At 41.5% G+C, this 27950-nt stretch overlaps 1 protein-coding gene across 1 annotated transcript; it reads right to left on the bottom strand.

Annotated features, from left to right (window-relative positions):
* Window positions 1-223: 223 nt before the first annotated feature.
* IPPK (inositol-pentakisphosphate 2-kinase) lies at window positions 224-27286 on the bottom strand. Its single transcript, XM_062500778.1, has 13 exons — window positions 27206-27286; window positions 13837-13884; window positions 9995-10090; window positions 9156-9222; window positions 7477-7598; window positions 7002-7091; window positions 6371-6429; window positions 5988-6060; window positions 4560-4839; window positions 3209-3359; window positions 2003-2105; window positions 1442-1521; window positions 224-449 (listed from the first exon to the last, which is right to left on the bottom strand). The coding sequence occupies exons 1-13, from the start codon at window positions 27284-27286 to the stop codon at window positions 224-226; spliced, it is 1476 nt and encodes a 491-aa protein (XP_062356762.1).
* Between the last annotated feature and the right edge of the window lie 664 nt (window positions 27287-27950).

The following is a 27950-nucleotide window of genomic DNA, read 5'->3' as shown; positions in this document are numbered from 1 at the left end:
CATTAAATACATTCATTAAGGTTATCTAGCAAACATGTGGCTTAGTGCTATCCCAGGTCTCTGAGAAGGCATTACCCATTAGAAGTCATTTCATAAAGCAAAAACATTCACAGCTGAAAATGCACTGAACACAATAGAAGAGAAAAAAATAATCACCATAACTGTATTCCAATAATCTTTCACTTTCTCATGTGCTTGAATAAAAATAACCTTAAGGGAATGGTTACACTTTATGGAGAACTAATGTGCAGTCTTCATTCTCCTTGAAGAGGTTGGACATAACTGGGTCCTCTTTGGCCTGTACATTCTTCAGGTAATAGTTGACTATTTCACCATCGAGTTTGTACTGGTGGGGGATGCTTTCATAGGGCTTCAGGTCCAGGTCCAGCACAGAAACAGAGAAGGTAAATCTGGATTTGGATGTCAGTACCACAGGTCTTTGCTCAGAGCTGGAAAATAAAACCACATTGCACATCTGAGTCACTGAAACCAGTATTTTTAATTTATGTGTCCCTTAACAGAAGTGACTCTAATGTTTATCTTAGAACTTTTGTGGGAGCCCAAGAAAATAAACAGCTTATGTAGCACTTAGGAAACTATAGCTCCAGCTTTACCAGTCCTGATGGGACCTTGCTGGCACCTCTTCCAGTCATTTTCCCTTCAGCTTCCACACAGCTGAAGTCAAACATTACTCTCACTTACTGTATTTAGTAAATCTAAGCTGTTTCTAGGTGGTGCATACAAAGCAACAGCCTTATTAACCAGCAAAAGCAGAAAAGGGACTGCAACTCCAATTTAGGTTCAAGGTAATAAAACATTTAGTATGCTGTCCAAGCATGCTGAGGGATGGAGGAGTTCTGAAGTCAGCCATTGCATAGGTCATGTCCATCACTAACACTTCACTGGAGGACTGCTGGACAAATGCAGAAAACAGCATTCTCTAAAAATAAAGGGGCTCTGGTGAAGCAGAGCCCCCTGCAGAAGAAGAGATTAGCACTGCTGACACAAGCCAAAAGGCAAAGTCTCCTGCCTGACATCCAAAGCTGTCACCTCTTGATTATTACCTTGGTTTTATTCTAACTAGGCCATTAAAGGCAACTCAGCTTGAAAAAAATCTCTCCAATGAGAACACCAAAGCAGAAAAATTGTACCTAGTTAAAACCATCCAGAGCTACTATGAATAGTCAGTTCAAAGTTTAAGATGGGAATAAATATAAAACTTTGATCCTTTTGGTCAACTTGAAACTCTTCAGGAAGAGACATTGGTCATAAATGACTTAAAACAGAACTATACTAAAATATTCACAGCCAACTATTTGGACACAGCACCCCCTGCATATATCCCACACTTTTTTTAAGTGATTGAATTGCCTGAACAGTACAAATATCCCAATTTCTAAACAACTGGAGCCATTCCAAAGCAGGTACAGGCAGCTCTTACCATTCATCTTGCAGGCAGGGGGAAAGGGCAATCATGATGGAGCAGTCTTTAGCAGTCATTGCTATTCTGTACTGCTGCACCTATACAACAGAAAGTAATACACATTTTCTCTTAGATTGGTGTTTACCTGAGTAAAACAACCTGTTCCTTACAAAAAACAGCACTGCTGTCCCTGTATTGGTATGCTGGCACTTTAAGAGCTGGAAATTCTCTGTGTAACAGAAGGTTGGCAGGAGCAGGTGCTTTTGCAGCATCCTGTATAACAATCATGTTTATTTCCTACGGATCACATTCCTAAAGGCCAAACACCACCAGTTCCTGCAAATGCTTCCTCAGTCTAGGAAGCAAATGAACAGTTTTATTTTTCTCTCAGGAACTGGTGCTGCAAGCTTGTTTTTAGCTGCTTCTGCTATAAAGATGCACCCTGCCACAATGAAGAACTTTAACTGTGCAGACCCCGACAAGGCAGCAGTGCTGCCTCCATGCATTATCCAGGCTTTGAGTGAGACAGAAGTTAATTAACACTGACAGACCAAACAACCTGCAGAGGCTGAGAAGTACCTTTGTTAATGCAAATGCCACTGTCCCGTCATCTTCCAGGGAAAGGTCCAGCAGCTTCTCATAAAATGCTTCATTGTAAGGTCCATCTATCTGTAATGTACTTCTAAATAAATGTAAAAGGAAGATTTACAGACAGCCAAAATGATGTGCTGGTTTTCAGATCTTTCCTCAGCAGCCCAGACGCTCAGATGAGAACAGCCCAGCAGTAACATTGATAAACATGTCCGAGTATTAACCCACTGCCACCCAACATCCCAACAGTCCCCGTTATTCTAAAATCACTCAAAATTTTCTGCTTCTTAGGATCTGAGTTGTGTGTGGTTTTATAAACATGCATCATTCTCAACCCACTGCCCTCTCTGTATCACTGCAAAATTATGGGGGTTTTGCAAAAAATGGGTAAGTTTCAAAATTTGTAGCAGTCTGCAGGAGCGCCAGAAGCCTTCCTGAAAATACATCTCTAAGAAATATATAATAATGTGTAGATATCTATTTTTATATGTATATTACATTATTTTGTACATAAAAAGTATGAAGTGAGGGAAAAGGCATATCTGATGGGGCCCTGCTCCAACACCATGTGTTAATGGGGTTGTCCTGGGCTCCTTCCTTCCCCTTTTGAACAGCTGAGCCCCTGCTGAGAAGCTGAACCCTCCCAGTGGGGTTTGTCCCACACAACCCCCCCAGATCAAAGAACACATTTTCCAGTGCTCTGTTTCCTGTGTAACTGCACAAGCAACAGCTCCTGAGTGAAGCCAGAGTGCCCTCGTGTGAGCACAGACGAGGAACAGCACCCCAGTGGAGGCTGCTTGGAGCAATTATTATTACACTAATAAGCCTTATTTGAGGAAGAAACACCACAGCAGCTTGCATTCATCATTGCAAAACATTGTTATCCCTCAGACAGTCCTAGCTCTGCAAGTACTGGGGACAGGAGAAACCACCCATTTCACTGTACCTTTCTGCAAATACACAATCACCAGTATTAACAGTGTTTTCCTCTCTTAACCTGCTGTGAACTTTCCATCATCATTACTTAAAAATTCAAGCCAAAGTGACCAACAGCAGCTAGAAGTTCAGTTAGAAATTCAGAATACTCAGTGCCATGAAGTAAGGCTGTACAACATAACAGAGTGTGTGCACAGAGCCAGTCCTGCCTGCAGTCCTGGTTACTCAGGACTGGAAAGAAAAGCCATCAAGTCTTACCTCTCTTCAGGAAATTCCTCCAAGTACTGTTCAACTCTACTGTACAAAGGATAGAGTCCTTCAATATCCAGCATGTCAAGCATCTGAGCCTGAAGGGTTTTATAAAGGAGACAACCCCTCGGTAAACCAGAGCTTTCCAATTTATGTTTACCTAGAAGAGAATGCATTTTAAAATAAGGCAGACACAAGTCTTAGCTTCAATTTGCCATTACATGTGCTTGTTTAAAAGTCCAGATACTTTTAGTCCAGTCACAGGTAGAGGGAAACCTCAAAACATTTCTGTTTCCAAACAGAAGTGCAAGGTGCAGGTACTGACCTGCGCATTCAAACAGCTCATCTTGGACTGCAGAATAAAACACCTGATACTCAACTCTACAAACTACCTAAAAAAACAAACACCAAAGCACACCCACATCCACTGCAATCTACTCATTTTGAGTCCACAAGAGAAATTTCTCATCTGAGTTTGAAGCCACCACAAATTCATTTTGAACAGTATCAACTGCTGACAGAAGGTAATTTAGCATTTCAGCTCTGGGGTCTTTTTTTAAACAGTATCAAGAATTGTATTTGCTATAATTTCTCTAAGACAGCTCTTTCTCCGGCACTGCAACACACCATGGGCAGTGAAAAAGGTCTTTCTCAAAAGCAGGGTAAGAAATATGCTGTTTGTGTAATTAGGATAACTGGCAGCATCTTGAATAATTAGAGCCTTACAGAACTTATGCACTGAGGACCTAACACTATATACAAGTTTCCAACTCACTTCCCATTCCTTTTCCCTCTGGGATTCAGACCTCTCTTTACCAGAGGAGCAGCTGAAGAAAAGAACAAGCTGTGCCCTGGTGAGGGCTGACAGGAGGAGCAGGGAAAGGCAAAGTACAGGTACTGTAGTAAACCAACCAAAACAGCCCAACTTCATCACATACAACATAAAAATTCCCCACTCATTTGGAATACCTACGATTGTTATCAGCTCAAACTGCAACTTTCTTCCATTTTTCCTCTACCACCTCCTGAATTTATTTTTACCCCTGTCATTAGACAGTGCTGTAAGTGCTCACTACGTCACATTATATTAACAATTATCTGGCAGCTATACAGCTCAGAACTCTTTTTAGATCCCACCAGAATTTCCATTTCCATTCTTATATCAGTATTTAGAACCAAGAGGCAAAGGTCTGAATTGCTACATCAGACAAGGCTCTGAGAAATCTGCTGTGGTGGAAAGTGTTCCTGCCCATGACAGGTGGCTGGACTAGGTGGCCTGTAAAGATCCCTTCCAAGCCACACCATTCTGGGATTCCATGAACAGTAAATTATGGACAGTTTATACAATATTATCCCTTACCACTTCTTACTAGCTCCTTATTAAAAGCACTTGCTTCACAGTAGCTTCTCCCTTGTGAAATGGGAACTGTCTTCATGTCTCCTGCCCTGCAGGTGTCAGTGCTACTCAGTAGCGCCATGGTTATCACGTGGATTAATTCCTTAACAATTGTCCTTGTGCAGTGGGGGCCACTGACCAGCCCATTGGAAGGGAAAAAGAAAGGCTTTAAGTGACGAGCAAGTTCGTTCCAGTCAGACACGCAGTCCTGGTCATCCTTACAGCCATAAATTAGTTCCCCATTCTGCAACAAGGAGAAAAAGAAATCTTTAGGCACATCAGGAAGTCAAGTTATTCATACTGAGCTGCTCAGAGCATCAGGTTTCACATTTTAAGCATAGAGAAGTGTTATTACTTTGACAGTCTGATACAGATACACAACATTCCCAATCTCTTAAAGATTTGTCTTCTTAAGTCTAATCAGAACCTGCACATAACAACCTCTGAATGAAAACCAAAACCACTGTTTAAATCAAGTGCCACTTTCCCAACTTAATGACTTGTAAGGAACCAGAACAATACAGGCGAATGATACTTGGCACATTTTCCTATCACTTCTTTCTGAATAATGTCAGGATTGAAAAAGCACAGTGTGAAACACCCTTCTTTTACCAGCCCAGACTGGCAAAGGGAAGGCTGTGAAAGGGAACAGAAAAGGCATGATAGCTACCTGTACTAGTACATAAAGAGGACAGCTTATAGAAGTTTAAGTAATTCAAATAATTTATTTAATATTGAAAATAAATTGAAAGAATCTTGTTTCCTAGAATTAATCTGAAAATATCCACAAATCATCAGCTCCTGCTTCATATTTTTTCCTACACGAGTGTCATAGAATTCCACTTTTTCCTTCCTCAGTGAGGCCTGCTGTGCCTTGGGCCCGTGTCAGTGCTCTAACAGGATCTTAAAGTATTTGCAGCAACATGCCAAGTTCTCCATTTTCATCTTCCTGAAGCAGCACAAAGTTTTAAAACTTTGGTCACCTTATAAGTCCTTTTCTATTAATTGTTCCTCAGTGATTTTCTCCACTAATTCATTCCCCAGGGAATGGTCACAGCCCCAAGGCTGCCAGACCTTCAGGTGCATTTGGAAAATGCTCTCAGCCACAGGGTGGGATTGTTGGGGTACCTGTGCAGGGCTAGGACTTTAATGATCTCCATGGGTCCTTCTAACTCAGTATCCTGAGTCTGTGAATTCTGGGGAATTATTATTTTTCTGTCCTCACCTAAGAAATCTAACTAAGAACCTTCCTGTTTCCTTCTCTTGATGAGGTCCAACAGTGATAGTCTGATAAGTAGGTTTGAAGGAAGATTGTGACTGTTTAGATGCTCCAGTCAAATTGTTTAAAATCCAAGGTAAAAAAAAAAAGCAAGCAGAGATTTAACTGTTTACCTTAAATATTTTCAAGTTGTTCTGTGCCTCCTGTAATAAGCTCTTCAAAGCAAAGTGCATTCTTTGTTTATTTCTAGGGGAAAACAAAATAAAGCCAAGAATGTTTCATCAAAGCCTTTAGATGTTCACACCTGGTGTGAGCACATGCACTGAGCACAATACTCACACTGAGGTAATTGCAAAGGCAAAGTGAATAGCTCTTGGATGCCATGTTATGCTGCAAAAGGCAGCTCTGATTGCTGAGATAGGTGCAAAGGTCCAGACAAGCCAGCATTGATCATCCATAATACCTTAGTGAAAGGCAAAGTAATCCAAGCAAGAAACCTGTAATGCAGATTTTTGCCGGGGGGAGAAGGGGTGGGCAAAAATCAAAGCATCCTTACCCTGAGAAGAGATCCAACGGGCAATATTTACTTGGTCGTTTCCATTTTCCATTGGCTACCTGTGGAAAACCCAGAGCACTGCTGTTACCCACTCTACCTGGAACAGCTGCTCTCCCATTTTAACAGCCAGGTCTGTGGCTCTGACATCCTGCCCTCAGAGGTCAGGACATTCAAACCACTTTGAACACAAAATTCATGACCACCGTGGGTGTTCCCAATCATTTTAACCCAAGTCACTCAAAGGGCATTCACAAGGGAGAAAGGTCACATTAAATCCCAGGGAATCACAGCAGACACGAGTCCATGAACTCTGTGCCTGTTCCACGCTGTTTGTTGTAAATCACAGAATGCACTTAGTGACCTGATCTGGGAAGGAAGTTCCACATCAGAGTTGACCTATCACAGCATTCATAGTCCCCAAAAGCTGATAATGTAATTGTTTGCTTCCAGCTTCCCACAGAACTTGTTCCATCTCTCACTGAACAAATTCACACCCAGCGTCTCAGCTGTGTATCCTCCTACCAGCTTTAGTCATATCAGAGATTTGAGCAAGTTTCAACAGGAAAGCAAGCCTGGAACAGCAAATAAAGCACAGTACAACCAAATGAAAGCAGGGTGATTTAATAATTACCTTTAGATGCTGATGCATACAGTAACGACACACCTTGTGCTTTATCTCCTGTGAAACATGGCTGGAAAAAGGAATGAAGCCACACTTTGGCTACAACAAACAAACAAAAGAAGATCATAAATACAAATGTCTCTCTCTGTAGAAATATAAAAGCACACAATATGCAAATCTTTCCAGTTAAAGTTTTTCAATGTTATTTTTTAAAAATTCAGCACTTAAAAGCTGAATTACTGTCAATTATTTTAAAAGACAAAGACACGCGGCCTACAGAGAAGCACAGTAACACCTGGGAGTTTCCCAAGTTTCAAAAGATTGGGAATTGGAAGAGGGAGGGGACTGTTTCCTCCTACGGGTCACAGCGAAAGCAGTGAGCTCTCCCTGCCCCCGCTGCTCCATTCCTTGAAAACCGCTGGGGCAGCTCGTAGCTGAAGAATGCAAACAGCCCCTTTGCCCTGGGGCTCTGCCCCCCGCACACCTTGATCTCGATGCAGAGGATGGGCCGGTGCTCAGCGAAGCGGAAGGTCTGCAGCCGCGTCAGGTTGGGAAGGCACATCGCGTAACCGCTCAGCGTGTCCATGTCCTTGTCACAGCGACACTCTGGGACAGCAGGGGACAAACAGCACCAACAGGGAAATTAGCTCTGGGGTGTTTGTTCGCTCCGGAGCCGTCTCATTCACCACGTGGGGCGTGGGAACAGCGTGGAAGGACAGGACACGCGGTTTATCAGCTTTAGCCAATTATGCACTTGCACAAAGTTGCCCTCCCCATTATTAACGCCTGGTTTCAGGCGTCAAAACTGTCCCAGGCACAGGAATATCCCAAGAGCTGCTGTTAATGGCCAGCTCTCAGCTCATCCCAAGAAAGGTGAGGCCTGAAACAGCAAGGAAATGGATTGGCCAGCAACAGGTAAAGTGGCTCAATGTGTTTATGCGAAGATGTGATCTCCCCTTTGCTTACTATGCATGACCTACCATTCCTCAGCAGAGTCAAAAGGATCTGAAAACTGACAAGAATATCAGAAACTTAAGAAGCATTCTGCACAAAAATCCTTTGAATAACCTCTCCCCACGTGCATCCTTTGGGACACAGGTCTGTGAGACTGTAGTTCAAAGTTAAGGAGCACACACCCCCAGATTTTCAAGGACCTGTTACTAAGCGGACACAGAGGACACACGTTTCTGCTACAGTTTCCACTGCTGAGAAAAATGCCCACTCTGAAAAATATATTGCAATAGAAAAAATAAGTCTGAGAAACCAAAGTCTCAGGCACCAGCCTGTCATGCCATACTGCTTCACCAGGATGAGCAAGAAGCCTTCTGTCTCCAACAAAATGTTGAGGTTTATTTTCTTTTTTCAAAATTTAAGTGAAAGTACATCCTTCACACCTTCACAGCTGAAAGCCACTTGCCAAATCAGAAAGGCACAGAAATCTGAAGTATTAGAGCAGCTCCTTTGCATGTTACACAGGCTTATGTGAAGGGTAACATTGAAAAAAAAACCTTGAGGTTTAAAAAAATTCTTGTTAAAAATAGACAGTGAGATTCACTGTTGTGAAGCACCTGAACACTTCCCTACAACCACTTTTCAATCTCCAGCAGCTGTGGACACACAAAATTTAACTTTGATAAATGAAACTAAGAATTTTCTATCATTCACTTCCACAGGAGTACCAGTGATTTTAACTTTCCTATTAACTGGACCTTAGCACTGTGGAACTGCTTCCCAAACAGGTAAGGAGAAATCAACAACAGAGTGTCCTGTGCTCACTATATGTAAATCAATTCATTTTATTTACTGGATCAAAAGCATCAAAGCAGTTGACTACAGTACTTTGATTTAACACTGCATTTATCTTCAAGGAGTTTTGCTAAAGCAGGAGTTTTTGGCCATTCTCAGGAACATTTGGGAGCATAAGACACCAGGAGGGCAAATCTCTTTGCCTTTTTAGGAGCTATCACTTACTACTTTTAATTCCAGAACACAATCCTTTTTTTCCCCACAGCGAATTTTCAACTTATCATTGTCTAAATACTATAAAAGTTTCCTTATATTCTGTAGTATGATGGGGTTTTTTTGTTTTTTTTTACTTTAGAACAAAAGAAAATGCTTTAAAGCTTGAGGAAGCCCCTTTCTAATCCCATCTCTGGCACTTACCTGGCCTCTCTGGCTGGATTTTCAAACAGAGCTGTCTTACAAAGTCTAAAGGCAGTTGAATAATTTCCTATTGGGGGAAAAAATACAGAAAACATTTTAATGCAAAAATTAATACCCAGTTTGGGAGTCTTGAAATGGAACAGCAAAGTTCAGTGGGTTACACAAAGTACACTGAAGTATGCAGCCAGCAGCTTCTCCCTCTGATTCACTGTCTGAACACCTGTACCTGCAATCACAGGCAACACCTGCTCCTCTAGAAACACCAAGGACTAATTTAAATAAATGCATCACAAAGAGTATTTTCAGTGCAAGCTTAATGTGTGTGAAGGAACGTGCATCATTTTGTCCTTTCCACAAATGAAAAAGTCCCACGTCTCACATCCCACCCTTCCAAGGTAGAACTGTGTAACTGAAGTGCCAGGTGAAGCTGAAACTTTTTCACTTATCACATCAGATAAGTGAACAAGATCTGGCTGCCCTGAAGAACAGACCAAGGGAAAAGACCTCTGAGTGCACAGAAACTTTAACAATTTATATGAACCAGGTTTCTCCCCTTGTTTTGCAGTTAGTCTAAAAATCTCTCTCACACATCCCTCTTGCCTTAGGCAGAGCAAAGAAATGGCTACACTTCTCATCAGCAGCTTGAAATAGCCAAACCACTGAGTACAATTCAATCATCTCATCAGCACAGAGCAGGATCCCTGTTTGCATCCAAATGCTTCTTGTGTGTGTCTTGCAAACCCTGCTAGTTCCTTTCACTGGTGCTCAGTGTTCCCCCAAACACTTCAGTGTTTACAGTGCCTAATGCCTACAGTTTATTTTAAAAATAAATCATTTACCCCATGGTGAACATAGTTCTCCCCAAAGAACTGCTTCATCACATGTTTTCCAAAGTCTACGATGTTTTGCAGATGGTGTAGTATTTCCTCTGGAGTCTGGAAGACAGAAATGTAGTAATTAAACTCAGAAATAATGATAACACTCCAGAACACACATGCATCCCGGTAAGTGATTTAACAAATAACTTAATTGCTGAGCTTGGCAGGTCAGTGCACACTGAAGTCAAAAGGACACCTCAAACGTGCTAAAATGGTTTCCCTACTGCCACCCCAGGAGCTGAGACAAACAGAAAAATGGTCAGAAAAGATGATTCTTCTTGAGTTTCAGAGGAAAAGGGAGAGAGAAAGTGACAAAGGTGGAAGAAGGGGAGATTGCTCAAGACTTACTCTGACCATTATTCTTAAAAAAGCTCAGAGAACTCCAGCAGCCCAAAGAGGTGAACAGCTGCAGTGCAGAAGAGGCTTAGAGTGTTACAAGATACATCATGGAGATTGGGAAGAAAAGGGCTGCAAAGATTGAGCCATATTCCAAACCTCAGCATGAACAGGTACAGAATTTGCCATCTGTCCCAAATCCTGCCCCCAAGAGTGAAAAATCTTACTCTAATGTGATATTCTGTAATTCCATAAGGAAACACCAAGGTCTTCTACAAGAGAAGATGCCAAAAGCTAGAAAGGAAGCACTATGAGTACTGGAAGCAGGACAGGGACGAGTGCACAGTCAGACTTGGACAGACTCCTGCTTGTTGAGGAGCAGGAGCTTTACAGCAACATTATCCCACTCCCAGCATTCCAGAACACTCTGCTTCTCTGAAAAGTATTTTATTGTTACAATAGACAACCTCAAAGCTACTCTGTCCTTTTGTAACACACACACACACACACACACACACACACACACACACAATCCCTCTTAAAGCCTCACAATAAAATTAAGTGGAAGAAAAGAAAGTGCAACTCTCGGGTACATGTTAGCAAATAAAAAAGGAGAAACAAGAGCAGGAGAAAAAAAAATATGAACAAAGCAGAGTAACAGGAAATAAATGCTAGAGGATAACACCCAGTCACTCACAAAGCCTAGAGAAAGGAGGAAAGACCACATCCAGCACCAATCACAAATGAGAACACAGCCCCTTCTTTAAATTCATGCAAATCCTGAATGGTGAGAAGGAACATTACATCATCTCATCAGTAGCAGAAATCTCAGCTAGTTCCCATTTACAGATGGTTCTGACCTTGTTTGCTGATGTACACAGAACCCACAGGTTTGTTTCATTGGGGTTTTTTAACGTATACACAGACTCACAGACTGAGAAATAAGCATTTCATAAAAATTTACTGCTGCCACTTTTGCTAAATGGAAAGATTCACCAGTTAAAAAGATCAATACAGCCATAAAATTATAAATCAAGCTTAAAACATATTTTAAGAGCAAGTATATTTGATATATGTAAATGAAACAAAAAACAGGCTACTTGAGCATCACCTTTTAACATCAAAAAGATGAAAAGCTTTTGAAGGACCCATTATTACTGCCAGCTCATTCACCAAAACTCAAATAGGCTTTATACAATATTTTTTTAATTCTTTCATGGAGATCATATACCAAAATAGCAATATGCAATTAAAAGCACTCCATGAGGCCTGACTGTTGACTTTCTATTCAAGCAGTGCAAGCCCTGCAGTTACATTGAGTATTTTTCAACCATAACAACAAGGCTAAAATTCACAATAATACCACCTTGTTCAACTGTTGGATTATCTAATCCCAAATTCGTAATTTAACAGATAATTAAAAATAAAAAGCAGCATCCAGACTTCTCTAACTTTCCAAATGAATTAAGCAGGAAAAGACTGAGACCTATTTGTTCACATCTGAGATTCAGTGTGTGTATTACTAGAAAATATTTTGCTTGAACTGCTTCTTTCACTGTTGTTTACCTTGGATGACCTGTGATGTCATGCACAGACACAGAACACTTCAAACTAACTCATTTTGCTTAAGTCAGGAATATAGATTATTCCTAAAAAAACCCCACATTTTCCCTGACCTTGTTGCTACGTGCAAGTTCATCCCAAAACCTTGATTCTCTGGGATTTGTTTACTGATCTGATAAAATATTTATTCTGTTCTGCTCCAAGAAAAAATGGTCCTTTAAAAAAAAATCAATGACCAGAATAAGTAAATATATTCAAATTACAAAATCTTCTATTTAGAGGGAATTGTGTATCACAAAGTCCACACAATCTCAATGCAAGGCAAATGCAGAACACTGGAACCAGCTCTCCCCAAAATGCAACACTGGAATGTGCATGCCCAGCCTCACTGCTGTGGTGGGTAACTGTAAAGTCACTTCCTGCCTTCCTTTGTGACTTTCTCAGACTTTGTTGCATAGTAATTGTTTTGTTTTTTTTTTTAATTGACAATCTCTTTGAGCTTAACATTAAAAAAAAAAAGAGAGAGAGAGAGAAAGAAAAGGGGCAGGTACTGAGTGTTCTGTTTTCTTAAACAAACTGCACCAGACTGACTTTTTACGTAAAGTTGTGGTCTAGTCCTCTCCTGTTATACTAAAAATTGAGATAAGCACTGTTTCCTTTCTTGTGATGCACTGGACTCATCACTGTTCTTGTTAACATTAAATATTATTATCTTGGGCTACTACAGAAGCACAAGACACATTTTTGAAATCCTGCCAATATAAGCAGCTCAAAAATCAACTTGAATCATACTTTGGTTTTACCAGACCTTTTTTCAAGTTAAATAGTAGCAGAAAGACCATCAAATAACTCATACATATGCTGTGTTCACTAATTTTGCATTCCTCTACTTTAGCAACTCCTCCCTTGTTGAACTGAATGCTTTTCACATTCATCTTCGGGATTTAAAGCAATACAATGCCCTTTCTAGATGTCTACTTCACATCCAACCTTGTTTCTATTTTCCTAAAATTAAGCACACACACCAGTTCTCAGCAGAGCCCCAATGCTTTTTGTATTTCCCTCATGAGAACAACCTGTCATTGTCACTGTGCTTCACAAAGCTGTGCCTCAGGAGCTGCTGTAACTCAAGCCATTCCCTGTATCTCTCAGGTAACACACCCTAAAGACTCCTCTCAAGGTTGAGGAAATGAAAGAATTTGAACCTTGTGCTCTCTTTTCTTATTTTTCTTCCTTGGAACGCTGGGTTTATCCTCCACCTTTGGTTTTTGATCGTTTTTTATCCCTGTTAAAAGAAATCTACAGTAACTCACTTCAGCTCCATCTCAAGCAAGAAAACCTTACCGTACCATCGAAGAAATTGGGAAATTGTGAATGTTCTTTTTTAACAGACAGGACACTAAAATCACTCCCTGACAGAGGGTATTCTGTGAACATTTCATGTGTTTGTTCAGATTCCATGGCTTTTTAGCTACTGCACAGGTGCTAAACAGCAGACCTTGAGCATGACACCTGTTCTGTGTGGCTCCTGTTCTGTCCCACCTGGCTACATCCAGGAAAACGCCTTTCCTCCTCAGCATCCCTGTGCTCCCACAGGTGGACATGGAACAATTACACTGTGTCACAGCTGCCCTTACAGAAAGCTCTGCCCTCTGACACATGGCAGCCTTTCACCCTGCCCCACACAGAGCTCTTGGTATCAGCAGTCACATCATCCCAGTTACATAAGACAACCTCAGATTTCCTCCTGTTGCAAAACCCCCCTGAAACACAGGCACATTTCAAAACATCCATTTGTTCTTACTCCAGCTAGTCACAGCTCTTTCACAGGTTTCTTGTTTCTCCTCACACTGGCTATTAGTTTACCCGAGGGCATTCAGCAACAGGACATGTTTAAATCTTACCTTATTCTGGTTGGGGGGGAACTTCAGAAACCGCAGCACCACACAGCGCTGGAGGAAGGTAGGAAAGAATAAGGTTTCATTAGCATTTATGAACAGCACAATTGTCTGATTCCCCCATCTACCTCTCTGAGAAATAAGGGGAGAGGGAGGGGAACCAAAAAAAAAAAAAAAAAAAAAAACAAAAAAAAAAAAAAAAAACACAAAAACACCTGAACAGTACATTTTAGATGGTTATTTCACTCAACTTGAAATCAAATACACCAGCTGAAATCAAGCACAGCAATGTCTGCTGCCAGCTCTGCCATCAGTTTAACGAGGCAGCAGCTCCAGCTACTGCATTTTCAGTCAAGTGCACCAGGGAAATGCTCCCTTAGCTTACAGCACTGCTCTGAAAACCTGGGCAAGCTCCTGTGGAACCACAAACACCCCCACCCTGGCATTTGTGCACCAAAGCTCCCCAAAAGAGACACAAGGTCCACTCCACTTACAATATCAGCACAGCATTACAAATTATTAAGGAGACATTTACCAGTTACCAGCAGCACCTATACAGCTGAACTTAACACTAAACTAAACCCTGCTACTTATAAACTTCTGCAGAATAAATACATACCACAGGAACAAATATAGCAGGGTTCCAAATATTCTACCTTAAAAACAGAAAAACTCACTATTTTTGTATTTTTTTATTATTTTAATCAGTTTTTTAACAATTCAAAAAGCTTGAGACTTTACATATTAAAATCAAAGTCTGACAGGGTGTTAAGGAACCTGCAGCCTTAAAATGCAACACATGGGTCTGCCCCTGGTCTGCCTAAATATCTGATCCTAGAGATATTTACTTCCACTGATGTAGCTCAGCCTATTCAGGTACAATGGGGATATCAACACCACAGAAAGGAAGAGACAAACAGCTGTTTTCCAGCGTTCTCTCTCAGCCAGTCTTGCCTCCACTTGGGTCTTTCCAAGACACACCAAAAAGGATTAAATTCCATTTAAAGCACTACCACAGAAGTGTACTCAGATTCTCTGACAAAGGCAATACAGACAAAATGTCCTAGTTGCACTTCAGGTTAATGGAATCCAAGCTTTTTCCCTTTCAACTTATTTGCTATTAAAGAACTTCACATAGCATGACAGCATCAGTTCTACTCTGCATTTCAGAGCCAAAAGCTGTTTCTGCACATGATGGGGGAGAGAACTGCAGATATCTTTAATTACTAACATGGAGAGAAAGAGGAAACAAGAAAAAGTAATGACAATGTGCCATCCAAAACAATAACAAAACTAGGACCAGGTTCAGACATTGCCACTGAAACCCAGACGAGGCTCCTTCCAGATCAAAAAACCCTCATGCCACCGTAAATCTCATCATTCACCCCTTCACTCACATCTGAATAACACTCAAATAAAAGGATACTTTGCTATTAATTTGATTTGTCCTGCAAGATGAGTCCCACAGAAAAGGAGACACAACCAGAGTAGTAATTCCAGTCACCTGGATTTGACAAGATTCCTGATGACACTCCCTCTCTCATTATTCCCACACATGGGTAACAGCCCAGGCCTGATGAGCCTGTAGCTCTGTGTGCAATGTGTTATTCTTAGTGTTTCAACCATTTGGATCTCCTGCTTTAATTATTCATAGGTAAGTGGATCAGTGATGGAGTCATCTGATTATCACTTCTAATCCATTCAGAAACATGATTCTGTAATCTTTCAAGGCTAGTGTAGATATCTATCTCTTAATCAGCTTCCTGCCAAGACTCCAACCACTGCTCTGGAAAGCCTGATTTGCTCTCACAGGACTCAGGACAGTATTTGCTTATCAGCAGGTCATTTCTGATTTGGCAAAATGACCAAATTTACATATAGCAAAAGAAGAAACTGTTGCTGGTCTAAAGATGTCAAAAGGAAACACAGCACTGTTCAAACTAAACTTTCCAGCTGCACTTAAACCAGCCAGCCCACACTACATTTTAGTAAGACTATTAAATTATTAGAGGAAATTAAAAAAAAAAAACAACAAACAAAAACCCACCCCAAAACCAAACCTAAAAAAAAAAAAAAAAAACCAACCAACCAAACAAACAAAAAACTCAAAACACTTCTTTCCTATTTTGAGGCAAGTTTCTAGCCAGAAACTGGATCCATGTCTTTGTGCATTTCAATACCAGTTCCACAGCACCAAGGTTAACCCATCACATGTCACAGATGCCAACTGCTTCAGAAGTATCACCACCAAAAATATTGGCCCACATTTTTCATGCTATTGCATTTCTGATTCACTTGGCTGATTCTTTACTTGGAAATATTGTGGGTGGCTGTTGCCATGAGATTTTTTTGTCAGTTATCTTAAAATGCCTTCAATTTTTTATATTTACAGGTTGAACACCAAATATGTGCCATACTTATCTGCATGCACCCTAATGGCCCAAATCCCAAAGGGAATGGATCTCTGAAGAGGCTGTCAGTACTTCTTAGCACTTTGAGAATCAGATCAACTAGATCCTAATGCTCCCCTAAATTTCCTCCTCCACAACCAGTGGAAGGGCTTACAGAGGTGCCTAGCTGGGTAACAGTCCCAGAGAGATAAAACAATTTTTAAAAGCAGGCTGCAAGCAGAAGGGAAAAAAAAGAAACAGTGCATGGATGTAGGCAAATGTAACACATAAAACATTAAAAGGCTTCGTATCTTTTGATGCAAGATAAGTTAGAAAAATAATTAATTCAAAGGAAGAATTCTCTACAATTTTTTTTTATCCCTGAATATGTTCAGTCTCCATTTAGTGACAAAAGACTAAAAATAACCAACCCATCAGAACATCACACACGACTGCTCTTACTCTCAAATAAGGAATTTAAGGACAACTCTCACAGGAAAGCAGAGCAGCTTGATGGCAGATAACAGTGTTCTTAGTGGCTCCAGGACCATACTAGGGCTACAACAACAACCATTTCCAATTGTTATGGAAAACTGAAAGCAAACACTAGCAACAAGGAAACCAAAACTTGCCTCTCTGAAAACACATCCATCCACAAGCATATGATGTGGATGATGTGACCAGAAGTGTTCCAGAGGGGCTCGATCCCAAGCCAGACTTTGGAGTCTGTAGCCTGCAGTTTACAGCCCCACCAAGAAAGGCAAACACTTCTTTAGCACCCCATCACCAAACAGTTGTTTGGGTTAGAGCAGAACAAAGTTAAGGATTGCCAGTAGAGAAGGAGCTGTGGGAGGAGCTATGAAAATATTCAAAATCGGTGACATCACAGAACCAGCAGGATGTGCACACCCACAGCTCTTGTCCTCGTGTGTCCTGGGGAAAAAAAAAAGTGTCCTTAAAAGCTTACCTGCAAGAATTTTTATTCTCCGGAGCAGTTACTACAGCTATTATATTAATCGTACTCAATCAAATCCAAAAAATAAACTAATCCTTGGTAGTTCGGCCAAAATATGACTGGCATCAATCCAGGTACTTTGGATTAGGCAGTAGCATTATGAAACCAGGATAAAAGCTTACATTTGCTTCTTTACAGCTTGGTGTTTGATATTGACCTTATTCTATGACCTCACTGTCATAAATTGCAAGGCTCCTGAACTGGAGAGCTTTTAGAAGTTAAATGCAACTGGGGCAAATCTATAATCTTGATATTCCCCTTCAGGGAACAACCTCGTTTGCATCATAGAGATTTTTTTTCAGGTCTCTTGCTACATTAGTTACAAAAATCTAGATAAGAGTTGGTGGCAGTGAAAGAAATAGGAAAAATTAAAATTAGCTCAACTGCTGGTAAAATTGCTTAGATATACAGAAAGATGTGTATTTTCCCTCTGCTCCTAACCACCTCTGCTCAGGAGGGTTTAAAATAAGTTTCTGTATAAAAATACAAAGAATTAGCCTGTCCAAACACAAAGCCTGAGAAACATCAGCTGCTCCTTTTCCAAATAAGCAGGTTCACGTCATTTGTTATTACTCTATTATTATTCTAAGCAGCACACATTAACTGCTTTTGTCTGGAGGCAAAGCACTACTCTGACATCTCCTTCCCCAACTGGAAATTATTCTCATCTCCTTGATTCCCAGCTTGGGCTCACACATGCAAAATCGACTGGCAGAGAACCAGACTCTGAGAAGCAACTTTAAGTCCCAAAAGGAACTCCACCCCCCTTCCCACATCCATCATCTCCCTCACTCCACGCCACCTCATAAACTCTGGCATCTAAAACCTCGCCAGTATTTTTGCAGGCACTATCTGCAATTTTACATGATAAAGTTACCTACTTGCTGTTTAAAAAGGTACACAGATACAGAAACACAGAAACAGAGTAAGAGAACCCATGTTTCTTTTAAAGTTGTGCATATAAAAGTCACAAGTTCCAGTTATAAACATGGGGTGAAACACTCTCAAAGACTGATAACAAATCTCTACAATTCTTACTCTGTTATTTTTTTGCAAGCAATTTCACACACTACCACCAACCACTGCCAAAGGAGATGAAGATTGAAAGTCAAATACTTTTAGAGAAAATAGTGTCTGTAAAGGCTCTGAATTGCTTTACAACTGGTTATTTAATTCACTCTTTTGCTGACCCTGAAGAGCTAGCAAGAACTTATCAAACACAGCTGTAAGGATGCCAGACCTACCACTGTGGTTATTCAGTGCTACCTAATCGCTGGTTTACAACAACCTACAGCAATAACACCTACAGAAAGTATATCCTAATTTTCAGTCCAAGGGAGAGAGACAAACTGAACACAGAAATATGCAAATATTGAATATTGACAGTTCCAAGGGTACTCAATATGAACTATGGAATTGTTTAGCTGATATTAAGCTATTCCTGCAGCAGCATGCTGCATGCAGTATTTATCTACTAAAATAATTATTCTGACTCTTTTTATTCCAAATCTACATCACACAACCTCTTCAATTCCAATTCTAGTTTGAGGGATTTGAACAGAAAACAATGGTTTTCTATTCAGAAAGTGCAGTTTCTGGGAAGGAGAAAAATGGACAAAGAAGTGTTATCTTCACATCTCAGAAAAGACAGTGACAGGGAGAGTTCTTCCTTCTGAAAAATGACAGAACTCTGTGAAAACATGCCCACCACACTGCACAGACACTTCAGCCAAAGCTTACCTTCATGATGCTCAACACAAGACATTTTTAAAGGTCTCCTCATCCAGGGTCAGTGTGCTGTGCAATGTGAAGGGTTATGAGAGATAAACAAACTAAGTGCTAGAAAATTTTGCGGCTTTTGAATGAAATATGCTGATAATATCATACACACTTGTTTTCCAACTCAGTTTTGTTCTCCATAAGGTGGATAAGATCACACAAAACAAAGTGAGGAAAGCTACATTTCCTGCCAGTATGGAGGAAGTTTTGCAATTGCTCACACATAGTGCAAAGAAGCATTCAGAAATCAGAACAATACTCTTTTATTTAGCCCAGGAGTCCTTGAAGAACAATGGTTTTATTTCTTAACATGAATAAAGGATTTCTGGCAAGGCATCTGGCTTGACACCATTCAATATGGCAAACCATTATTTGAAAGTAAATCCCCCATGATACCTGTTTTCTTTAGCACAGAGCTTACAGCTTGCATCAGACTTCAGGTGCTCATTCCAATTATTTTTTTTCTGCTTGGTTATGATCTTGATTCCCATGAGAGTCAAGCACTACCTCAGGTTTCACTTTATAGCTAAGCTTCTATAACTTCAATACACAGATGGTACCAATTCCAAGAGAATTTAATGATTGCACTCTGCAAGACTGAGAAGGAAATGCCTGCCCTTCAGCCAAACCAGCTAATCAGAATACCTGAAGTGATATCAAGTGATACACCCACTGGTACGAAGTGGAAACACACACCAGAGAGAGAACAGGATGAATAAACCCATTGCTGCCTGACCCTCAGGGTGAATTAGCACTGTCTGGTTAGCACAGCATATGGCCCTCACATCCTTGCTGTGAAACACAAGGAGAAAATGATCCTTAACATTTAAAAGCACATCAAATACCTCGTGCATCTGTCAAACAGGTGAGTTGTACCAATCAGAACATAAAAACGTGTCCTAAGCTTCCTCCCTTTAAGCTGCCCTAAAGCCCCCTCTATCAGCAACACACACTTCCCAGCATTAAGCTGCCAAGTCATCTGATGTTATGTTGGGGAAGCCAGGCATTCCAGGATATTATTAATGGGGGGAGGAAATAAAAAGTCAAAACAGTAAGAGGGATTAGAATGAAGTTCAATAATTAAATGAATAGTTAGAAGATAATAGTTCTCAGCACCCAGAGCAACTCAACCAGAAGGCACCTGAGCAAGCCTCGTGCTCATGTAGAATCCAGTGACTCTGGTCCTTCCCAAGTAAGAGCAGGTCAGGAAGGACAGTTCAAGGAGGTCAGAACACCTCCTTGACAATTGATTTCATGTCACTGAGAAAGCCACTGAGGCAAAAGGAACAGCCACTGAAAAGCTGGGAGGGAGAAAGAACCAAAAGAGTGAATAAAGCAGGCTCTTAGAATGAGCACTCCAGCACAGCTTTGGATCAGCCAGGCTGCTTTATCCAAAGCAACCAACCCCAGTCCCTGTCAGCTGAGGGAAGATACAGGAGCAGCACAGAAAAGGCACAGAAAACTCCAGCACTTGTAACAGACACAATAAATCTTTTAAAGATAACTTGATCTCAACTGCAAAAGGAAAACATTCAAGTTTGAGCTAGCACTGAACCCAACCAGAAAAAAAAAAAGATCATTTTTAATCAAGGCTAATGACCTCCTGAGCTTGACTGCAAAACTGGGATTTATGTTTTCACTGGATATAGCCTTCAGGATTCCCAAAAGTCACACAAAAAAGAAAATAAATAGACCCAAAAGTAGAGTTTGGATTTCCAAGGAAGGTCACCAAAAGACAAATCTGCTCCAACGCTCATTATTAGCAACAGACAGCACTTCTGAAACAAGTATTCTGCAGGGAGGAGAGAGGCACTGGTGCTGCTGCAGTTAAATGATCACTGTCATATGGGATTTAGTGTGAGACCACAGAGCTTCTGTCCCCCATGTCTATCCACACACATGCTGTGTTCTCCCACCTGCATCTACAAAACTTAAGGCACTCATATAAGACAAGTTTTAACTGCTGCCTTTCTGCTCTCTCTCCTCTCTGCATTCAGCCCTGCTACCCAGTGCCACCTTCCCTTTCACTTGATGGAAGACACTACACTGCTCTGCAGTCAGAGCATCCCTTCAGTGCAGAAACACTGTAAACACAAGAAAATTCTAAATTTAACTACTGGTACAATATGGAATTGAAATCCCAATATAGAATTACAATTCCTTGATGTTGACTCAGCTTAATAACTTGGGAGAAGTGTGTGTCAATAAAAAGCTTCACAGCTAATTCACAGAACTGGAAGTGCTTCCAACTTTTAATTCTTTGTTTATACTAAAACCTTTGTAGATCATACTCAAGCAGAGTTAGTTCAATTAGTTATGACATCAACAGTCACACTTGTACCTGTTGAGCCAAAGAACTAAATATAAACAAATACAAAACTGTCTTTTTTTCCCCATCCACTGACCATAGGTGTGTATCTAAATATCAATTAGCCAAGCTCAATACAAGGAATCCTGCAGTTTAATACAGGTGTCACAAAGGTTCCCAAATTCCAACTCAAACTGGTGATTGCCCTCTGTTCCTAAAAACTTTATTGTTCACAGCAAGGCAGGCAACTCTTCCTTTCCTTTTCACTGATGACACACCCTGATCACATACTTGGCTTTTTCAACCAGTTTTCATAGCTGCTTCAGTCAGTTTGGGCAGAAGCTCCTCTACTTGTTTACAATAAGTGAATAAAATTTTAAGAAATCAAAAGCAATAGCAACTAAGAAAGGAGGACTATTACCTTTATCATCAAGCTGTCTTCCTGTCCTTTTGTCTATAAACAAAAGGTGTGCAGGTGTGGGAGTTTTGTTAAACAACATTTAGAGTTATACACTGCTGAGATATGCACACACCCAAAAAACAATGCTGGAGAAGCCAGGTCAAAGAAACACCCTATGAAATTAAAAATAAAATTAAAAAACACAACCAAACACGCACACACACACACACAAGCAGCAGAAAATACAGAGTCAGATGCAGAACTCCTCCCTACATTATATGATTGCCAAAACCATCAGAAGCAAGAATTAGCACAGGTTTGGAATATAAATACAAGAGTCTCATCAAGGAGACAGAAATGTTTAAGTTCAAGTCTTACCAAAACTATGCATTTCCCATGAGTCAAATTAAAATTCAACAAATACAAGTTGCATTTTACCTTTTCTGGTAATATCTTTCTGTAAAAGAACCAAGAGACCAGAATATGGCCATATATTAAATCAGAGCAAAATTAAGAGAAGGCCATTATTAATAAACTATTGCATTTACAACCACAAGAACAGCAAAATTTCCCTAATTGAAGATTCTTTATTACAGGAATCAGCAGCCTGTTCTATATTTCCATGAAATCAAGACATTCATAGATACTAATGAAAAAAAAAAATCAGAACACAACTGAACAGAAAACAGAACACAACTGAAAAAAAAAATTCTTTATAGTCAGGGATCTGGAATTTCTCAGGAACAACTTAGAATTTTTGGGGGCTTCAGTACTTATACAAACTTCAATAGCACAAAACAGATTCAGGCAATTCCACACAGAAAAACAACAGAAGAAACAGGCCACACAAGTTTTGGGACTTGTACAAAATGACATCATCAGAAAAAGCACCTTAATAAGATTCTTTCAATGAGACAGCAATTAATGATCAGCATCATCCCTTTCTGCCAAGCAAGACCAGAGAAAAGCTGCAGATAACGAAGTCATTCCAATCAGAAGCTTTCTACTCTTTCAGCAACGCCTTTCTGTCTAATCATACAATCCCATCCTCTGCTCAAGTAAGTTTATTACAACAGAACTGAACTTGTCATTATTCTTATAAACAAACAACCAACCAGCCACAGGAAAGCTATTTCATAATGCAAAGGCACTGTGAGTAACAATTATCTACCCTGATTTGACACAAAGCCCCTTCTCATAGAGTTATTTCAAAATCTCAAACCAAATCCCTCTCCCCTCTATGTGATTTCCTGCACATGCTTTGCAGCCACCATAATGCAGGTGCCAGCAGAAGCAGCTACAGATGCAGTGAGAACAAGAGACTGCTGCTAAAACACAAGATTCTCCTTCTCTCCCTGCACCTCTGCTCACAGTGCCCTGTGCAGTCAGCACAAGGATTGGGAAGGAAGCTTCTAAAGCAGCATCCTCCATCTCTACCACAGGTCCTGAAGGGAAAACAAATACCACAAAAGAAGAGACATATTATTTGTTTACTACAAGCACCAATTCTGAAAACATTCTGCAAGCTTGACTCCTTCATCCAAACTCCTTAGCTACGCTTCATTTACCTTCTCCATCTCCCATTCTTTCCCTTTTCCTTCTTGTAAGCTCACAGATGCTTGCTCTGAAGATGGTTTATACATTTACTAATTAAGTCCTGTACCAAAACCCAAAGATATCCGCTGTAGCTGCAAACTTTCCAAGACATGAAGTAGATGAATACTAATAATCCAGGCATCTGAAGCCATAAACCACAAGCCAAGGTTGTTCTAGGCCATCTCACTGAATAAAAACCAAGCTGGGGAAAAAAAAAAAACCTGCTGTTTTCGACTTCCCCATACTCATCCTGAAACACAAGTTTAATGTTTAAATGTATCTCAAAATTAGGCTTTTGGTTACCACAATATCCCAACACACGAGAAGTAAAACAGAGGCCAGGAGGAACGTACGTACTTCATGTCATAAAGCAACTACTGCAGACTACAAGCACACATTTCAATAGCAGAAGGAAATCCAAGTTATTATTCCTAGAGTTGCTTACACTACTTTCTACAAACATCTACTGAAGCCCTTTGAAATGAAGCATTAAGTGTCCCACAAGAGCAAACAACAGATTAAAGTGCAGAACTCCAATGCAAGATTTCCAGCTCACTCCTGAAAAATTAAGGATCTGCGCTGCAGAAAGACAACAGCTGACAGGAATAACTGTTCTGCAGCAGTTCCTCTGAGCCCTCTCTACTTGCTCGAGTAGGGAGGAGGAGGGAAGGCATGGCTTAGTTCTCTTTTTAAATCTGAAACAGAAGGAACTACTCTCCACTAAAAACTCTGGGAAAAAGAAGCCTCCTTTCTGAACCAACTGGTCGGCTGTGATGGTGATTGGTTGGGGGTTTATGGAGCTGTATCTGTCCTGCAGCACAAATGTCTCACCAACACCTCAGAGTTACCAGCTGTATTTCACACCAGAATTGTGAGGTAGGAAAGTTGTCTGATCATTCTAGCACTTCAGTAGACTGCAAGACAACAGAAGGCCTTTCAACCACAATTCAGTTTCAATTTGGATTAATTCATTCACAGCTTCAATAAAAAAAAAAAAAAAAAAAAAGGAAAAGCTTGATCACCAGAGACATTTGTACCACAGTTCTGTTAGTCTTCTGGAACTTTAGATTCTCCAGAACTGAAACTTTAAAAATTCATGAAAGCAGAAGTTTGAGTGCTCATCAAACAAGCAAGCACAGAGCTCCAGTGATAACAACGAGAACTGGAAATGCTCAGCAGGCATTCAATTTTTATTCACCAGATCGCTGTGTAAATGCTGCCAAGCTAACTAAAGTAACTCTGTAAGACTACCACTGTACGAAGAGATGTGTTGAGTAGCCCATGCCATGCCTCAGAATCCTTATCCTGCACTGGAGGAAAAAGGAACAGAGATGCACTTGCAGTGATTTCAGCACACAGCAAGATTCCTGTCACTGTTACAGCCTGCAGGATTAATAACCAGCAAGCACTGACAGCACTTTCATGGAAACAACAGAGCACATTCCATAGGATGCCAGCATCCCACTGCCAGACAAAGCTTTGTCTGGACGCACTGGAAAAGCGGCTGCGTGTCGCCTGCGTCCAGGGCTTATCAGCTCAATGCCAGCAGAGCTGTTTGTTGGGCATGTGACTTTTCCATGACCAACTTTTTAATTTGGTACTGTACTGGAGTAACAATGCGTTACATTCATGTCTTAAAGGGCAACCTACAGGGAATGGAGCAACCCCAGGGAATGAGCAGAGCCTTAAACACAGGAGAGCACCCTGTGATGATGTGGGCCTTACAGCCCTTACTGTCCATCCCCAAGCCAGCCACAGCCCCCACCAGCAGGAACAGGAGTGTCCAGCCAGGCTGCCCACCCCAGCCCACACACCCTGACCTTGCACAGGGCTGTTATCAGCACTCCAAGGAGCGATGCAGAGAGCAGTTCAAACACAACACCGCAGACCTTATTTTGTGAGAGGCAAAGCAGCTCACGTCCTCTTCTCCAAAAGGATAGGGATTCACTTTTAGGTTGGAGTTAAAAAAAAAAAAAGTCTCAAATTTTCCAAAAGCGAGGAAGAGAGGCTTAGACTTAGAGCAGTCTAAGAGAGGGACCAGCTTTCTCTCCATATTTCAAAACACCACTACACATCAGAACATGCAAACAAGAAGCACATGCACTGTTCCAATCTGGCCTCTCACTTGTATCTGAGCATCCATTCATGTCTCTACCACCACCACCAAATCCCTATCCCTTCCTCTGGCACTGATACACAAAAACCACGAACTGGGAAGCTACAGAATGAAGTGAGGACAGTTAAAATGTCTTAGCTGCGCTGCTGATCCCTTCACACAAACCTGAGAATAACTAAACACCAGATCACGAGGACGATGATTAATGGTGCAACTATGTCCTGTTGTAAGAGGTACAAAGTTACAATGAATATCTAAATTGCACTTATAGGCTTTAAGTTTAACAGACTCTGTCATCAGTAGACACAAAGATCCAAAATGTAAGCTTTACTGTTTCAAAGTTGCCTATAAAGGAAAAATTGTATCTATTTCACTTTCACTCTGTCTTAAAAGTTTTAGCATCTTGTTAAAAAGAGAACTGGCACGCTCAGCAGCTATTCTGAGTCATTGGCTGACTTCCTCACTTTCTACATCTTTAAAGATAATCACAATTACATCACTAATAATCCATTATTTATCCTGATTCCCATCATCCAGTGACTGAGTAGTTTCTACACTGTCTTTTTCAAAGCTAGAATGCGACAGGAAACAAAATCATACACGTTCTTCTTGCACCAAAAAAATTGCTTTTAAATAATATTTGATATAAAGAAAAGGGGTGGGAAACCCAGAGCAAAAGAAGTGTTCATCGTAAAGTTTGGAGAGCAACACAAGATTTCTAGCATTTTCTCAGGTTTGATATTTGTTAACATTTTATATCTAATTCATACTTATAATACAGAAGGCAGACATTAAAAGAATTCAGTATTTTCAGTCATTCATTTAAAAATTGTTTTCAAGACTGAACTCTTATTATGGATATTTTTCTACAAAAATCCTACATTTCATCATTCTGGCTTTGCTAAGTTTTGATCTATGAATCATCAAGAACATTCTATGGCAAATCCATACCAGCTTTTAAACTAAAATACAAATACGTCTGTAAAGCACAAAAACAGCCACAGGCATTTTTTAGAAAAGGAATACACTCCTTCAAGGGGTATGCATCCCAATATATTAAGTAAATAATGTACATGCAAGGCAGGGAACAAATACACTGACAGCTTGTCAGAATCTGCTTGTTTTGATTCAGCTTCATTTAATCATTACTGCTTCAAGTGCTGAATCTATTTTACTGGAGTTTTTTTTTTTAATAAAATACACCTCCATCGCCCCGTGCCCCCCTCACCCCAAAAAAACCCAGACAAAAAAGAAAAAGAATCAATAAAACAAAAAACCGGACCAACAGGTAGATGAGAGAATGGGGATGAAGTGACCACCGGGGTCACATCACACCAGTTCTGTGGCAAAGCAAAAAACCTAAATTAGAGTTGGGAGCCCGGCCCAGCACTGCAGCGAGTGCTCAAACTCCTCACAGAGCCAGAGTCGGTGACAAAGGGAAAAATACGCCTTCACCAGCTCGCTGTCTCCTGTCACATCACCCACACCCGGGAATGATAATGGAAAAGGTGAATTTTTAGCACTTTTCCTCACAGCTCCCATCTCCAGGCGGTAGCTGCCCGGCCATCAGCTGCTCTCCCTCCCATCCCTACCGGCCGTGACGGAGGATCCGGGGAAACGCCCGCTCATCTTCCCCACGGGACGGGCCCGAGCTCCCCGGGATACAAAACTCCTCCGGGAAAGAAAGCAGCGAGGGCGGGCGGCGGGGCCGAGCGGCCGCTCCCGCCGGGCCGCCCCCCTCACGCGTGCACGGGTTGGGGCTCCCCCGTACCTGGCAGTGTGAGACGACGAGGCTCTGGTTGCCTTCCCCGTGGTACTTCCATTCATTCTCATCCATCTTCTCCACTTCCATGCCCGGCCCGGGCCGCGCGGAGGGCAGGAGCAGCCGCCGGCCCCGCCGCCTCACGCCGCCACCATCGCGGCTGCGCCGCCCGCCCTCAGCCGCGGGAAGTCCCGCCCGCCGCGGGCGCCATCTTGGAGCCGGGCGGCGCCGCCGCCGCCGCCGCCGCCGCCATGGCGGGGCCGGGCAGCGGGACCGGCTCCCCTCAGGCGCCGCCCGGGCAGAACCGGCGCTGAGAAAACATCTTCTGCTCCGGGAGCGGCCGCTCAAAGGAGGGGATGGTCCCGCTCTGCTCCACAATGGCCTCACCTCGAGTCTTGTGTGCAGTTGGGGGCACCACACTATAAAGAAAGGAATTAAGCTGTTAGAGAGCATCCAAAGGAGGCCAAAAGGATGCAGAAGGACCGGGAGGGAAACGCTTACAAGGAGCAGCTGAGGGCGCTTGGTTTGTTCAGCCTGGAGAAAAGGAGACTGGAGGAAGAACTCGTCTTTGTGAGGAACCCTCCCAGAATGGGATCGGGCACTGAACCGGCTGCCCTCGGTCACAGCCCCAAGGTGACCGAGGTCGAGGAGAGTTGGGACAATGGTCTCAGGGACAGGGTGGGATTTTGGGGTGTCCAGGAGTTGGACTCTGGTCTCGATGGGTCCCTTCCAACTCAGTGTGTTCTACGGTATG

This window comes from Cinclus cinclus, chromosome 12 (assembly GCF_963662255.1).
Source record: "Cinclus cinclus chromosome 12, bCinCin1.1, whole genome shotgun sequence".
Classification (NCBI taxonomy): Eukaryota; Metazoa; Chordata; class Aves; order Passeriformes; family Cinclidae; genus Cinclus; species Cinclus cinclus.
The sequence above is the reverse complement of the archived record's forward strand: the minus strand, read 5'-3'. Positions and strand labels throughout refer to the sequence as shown.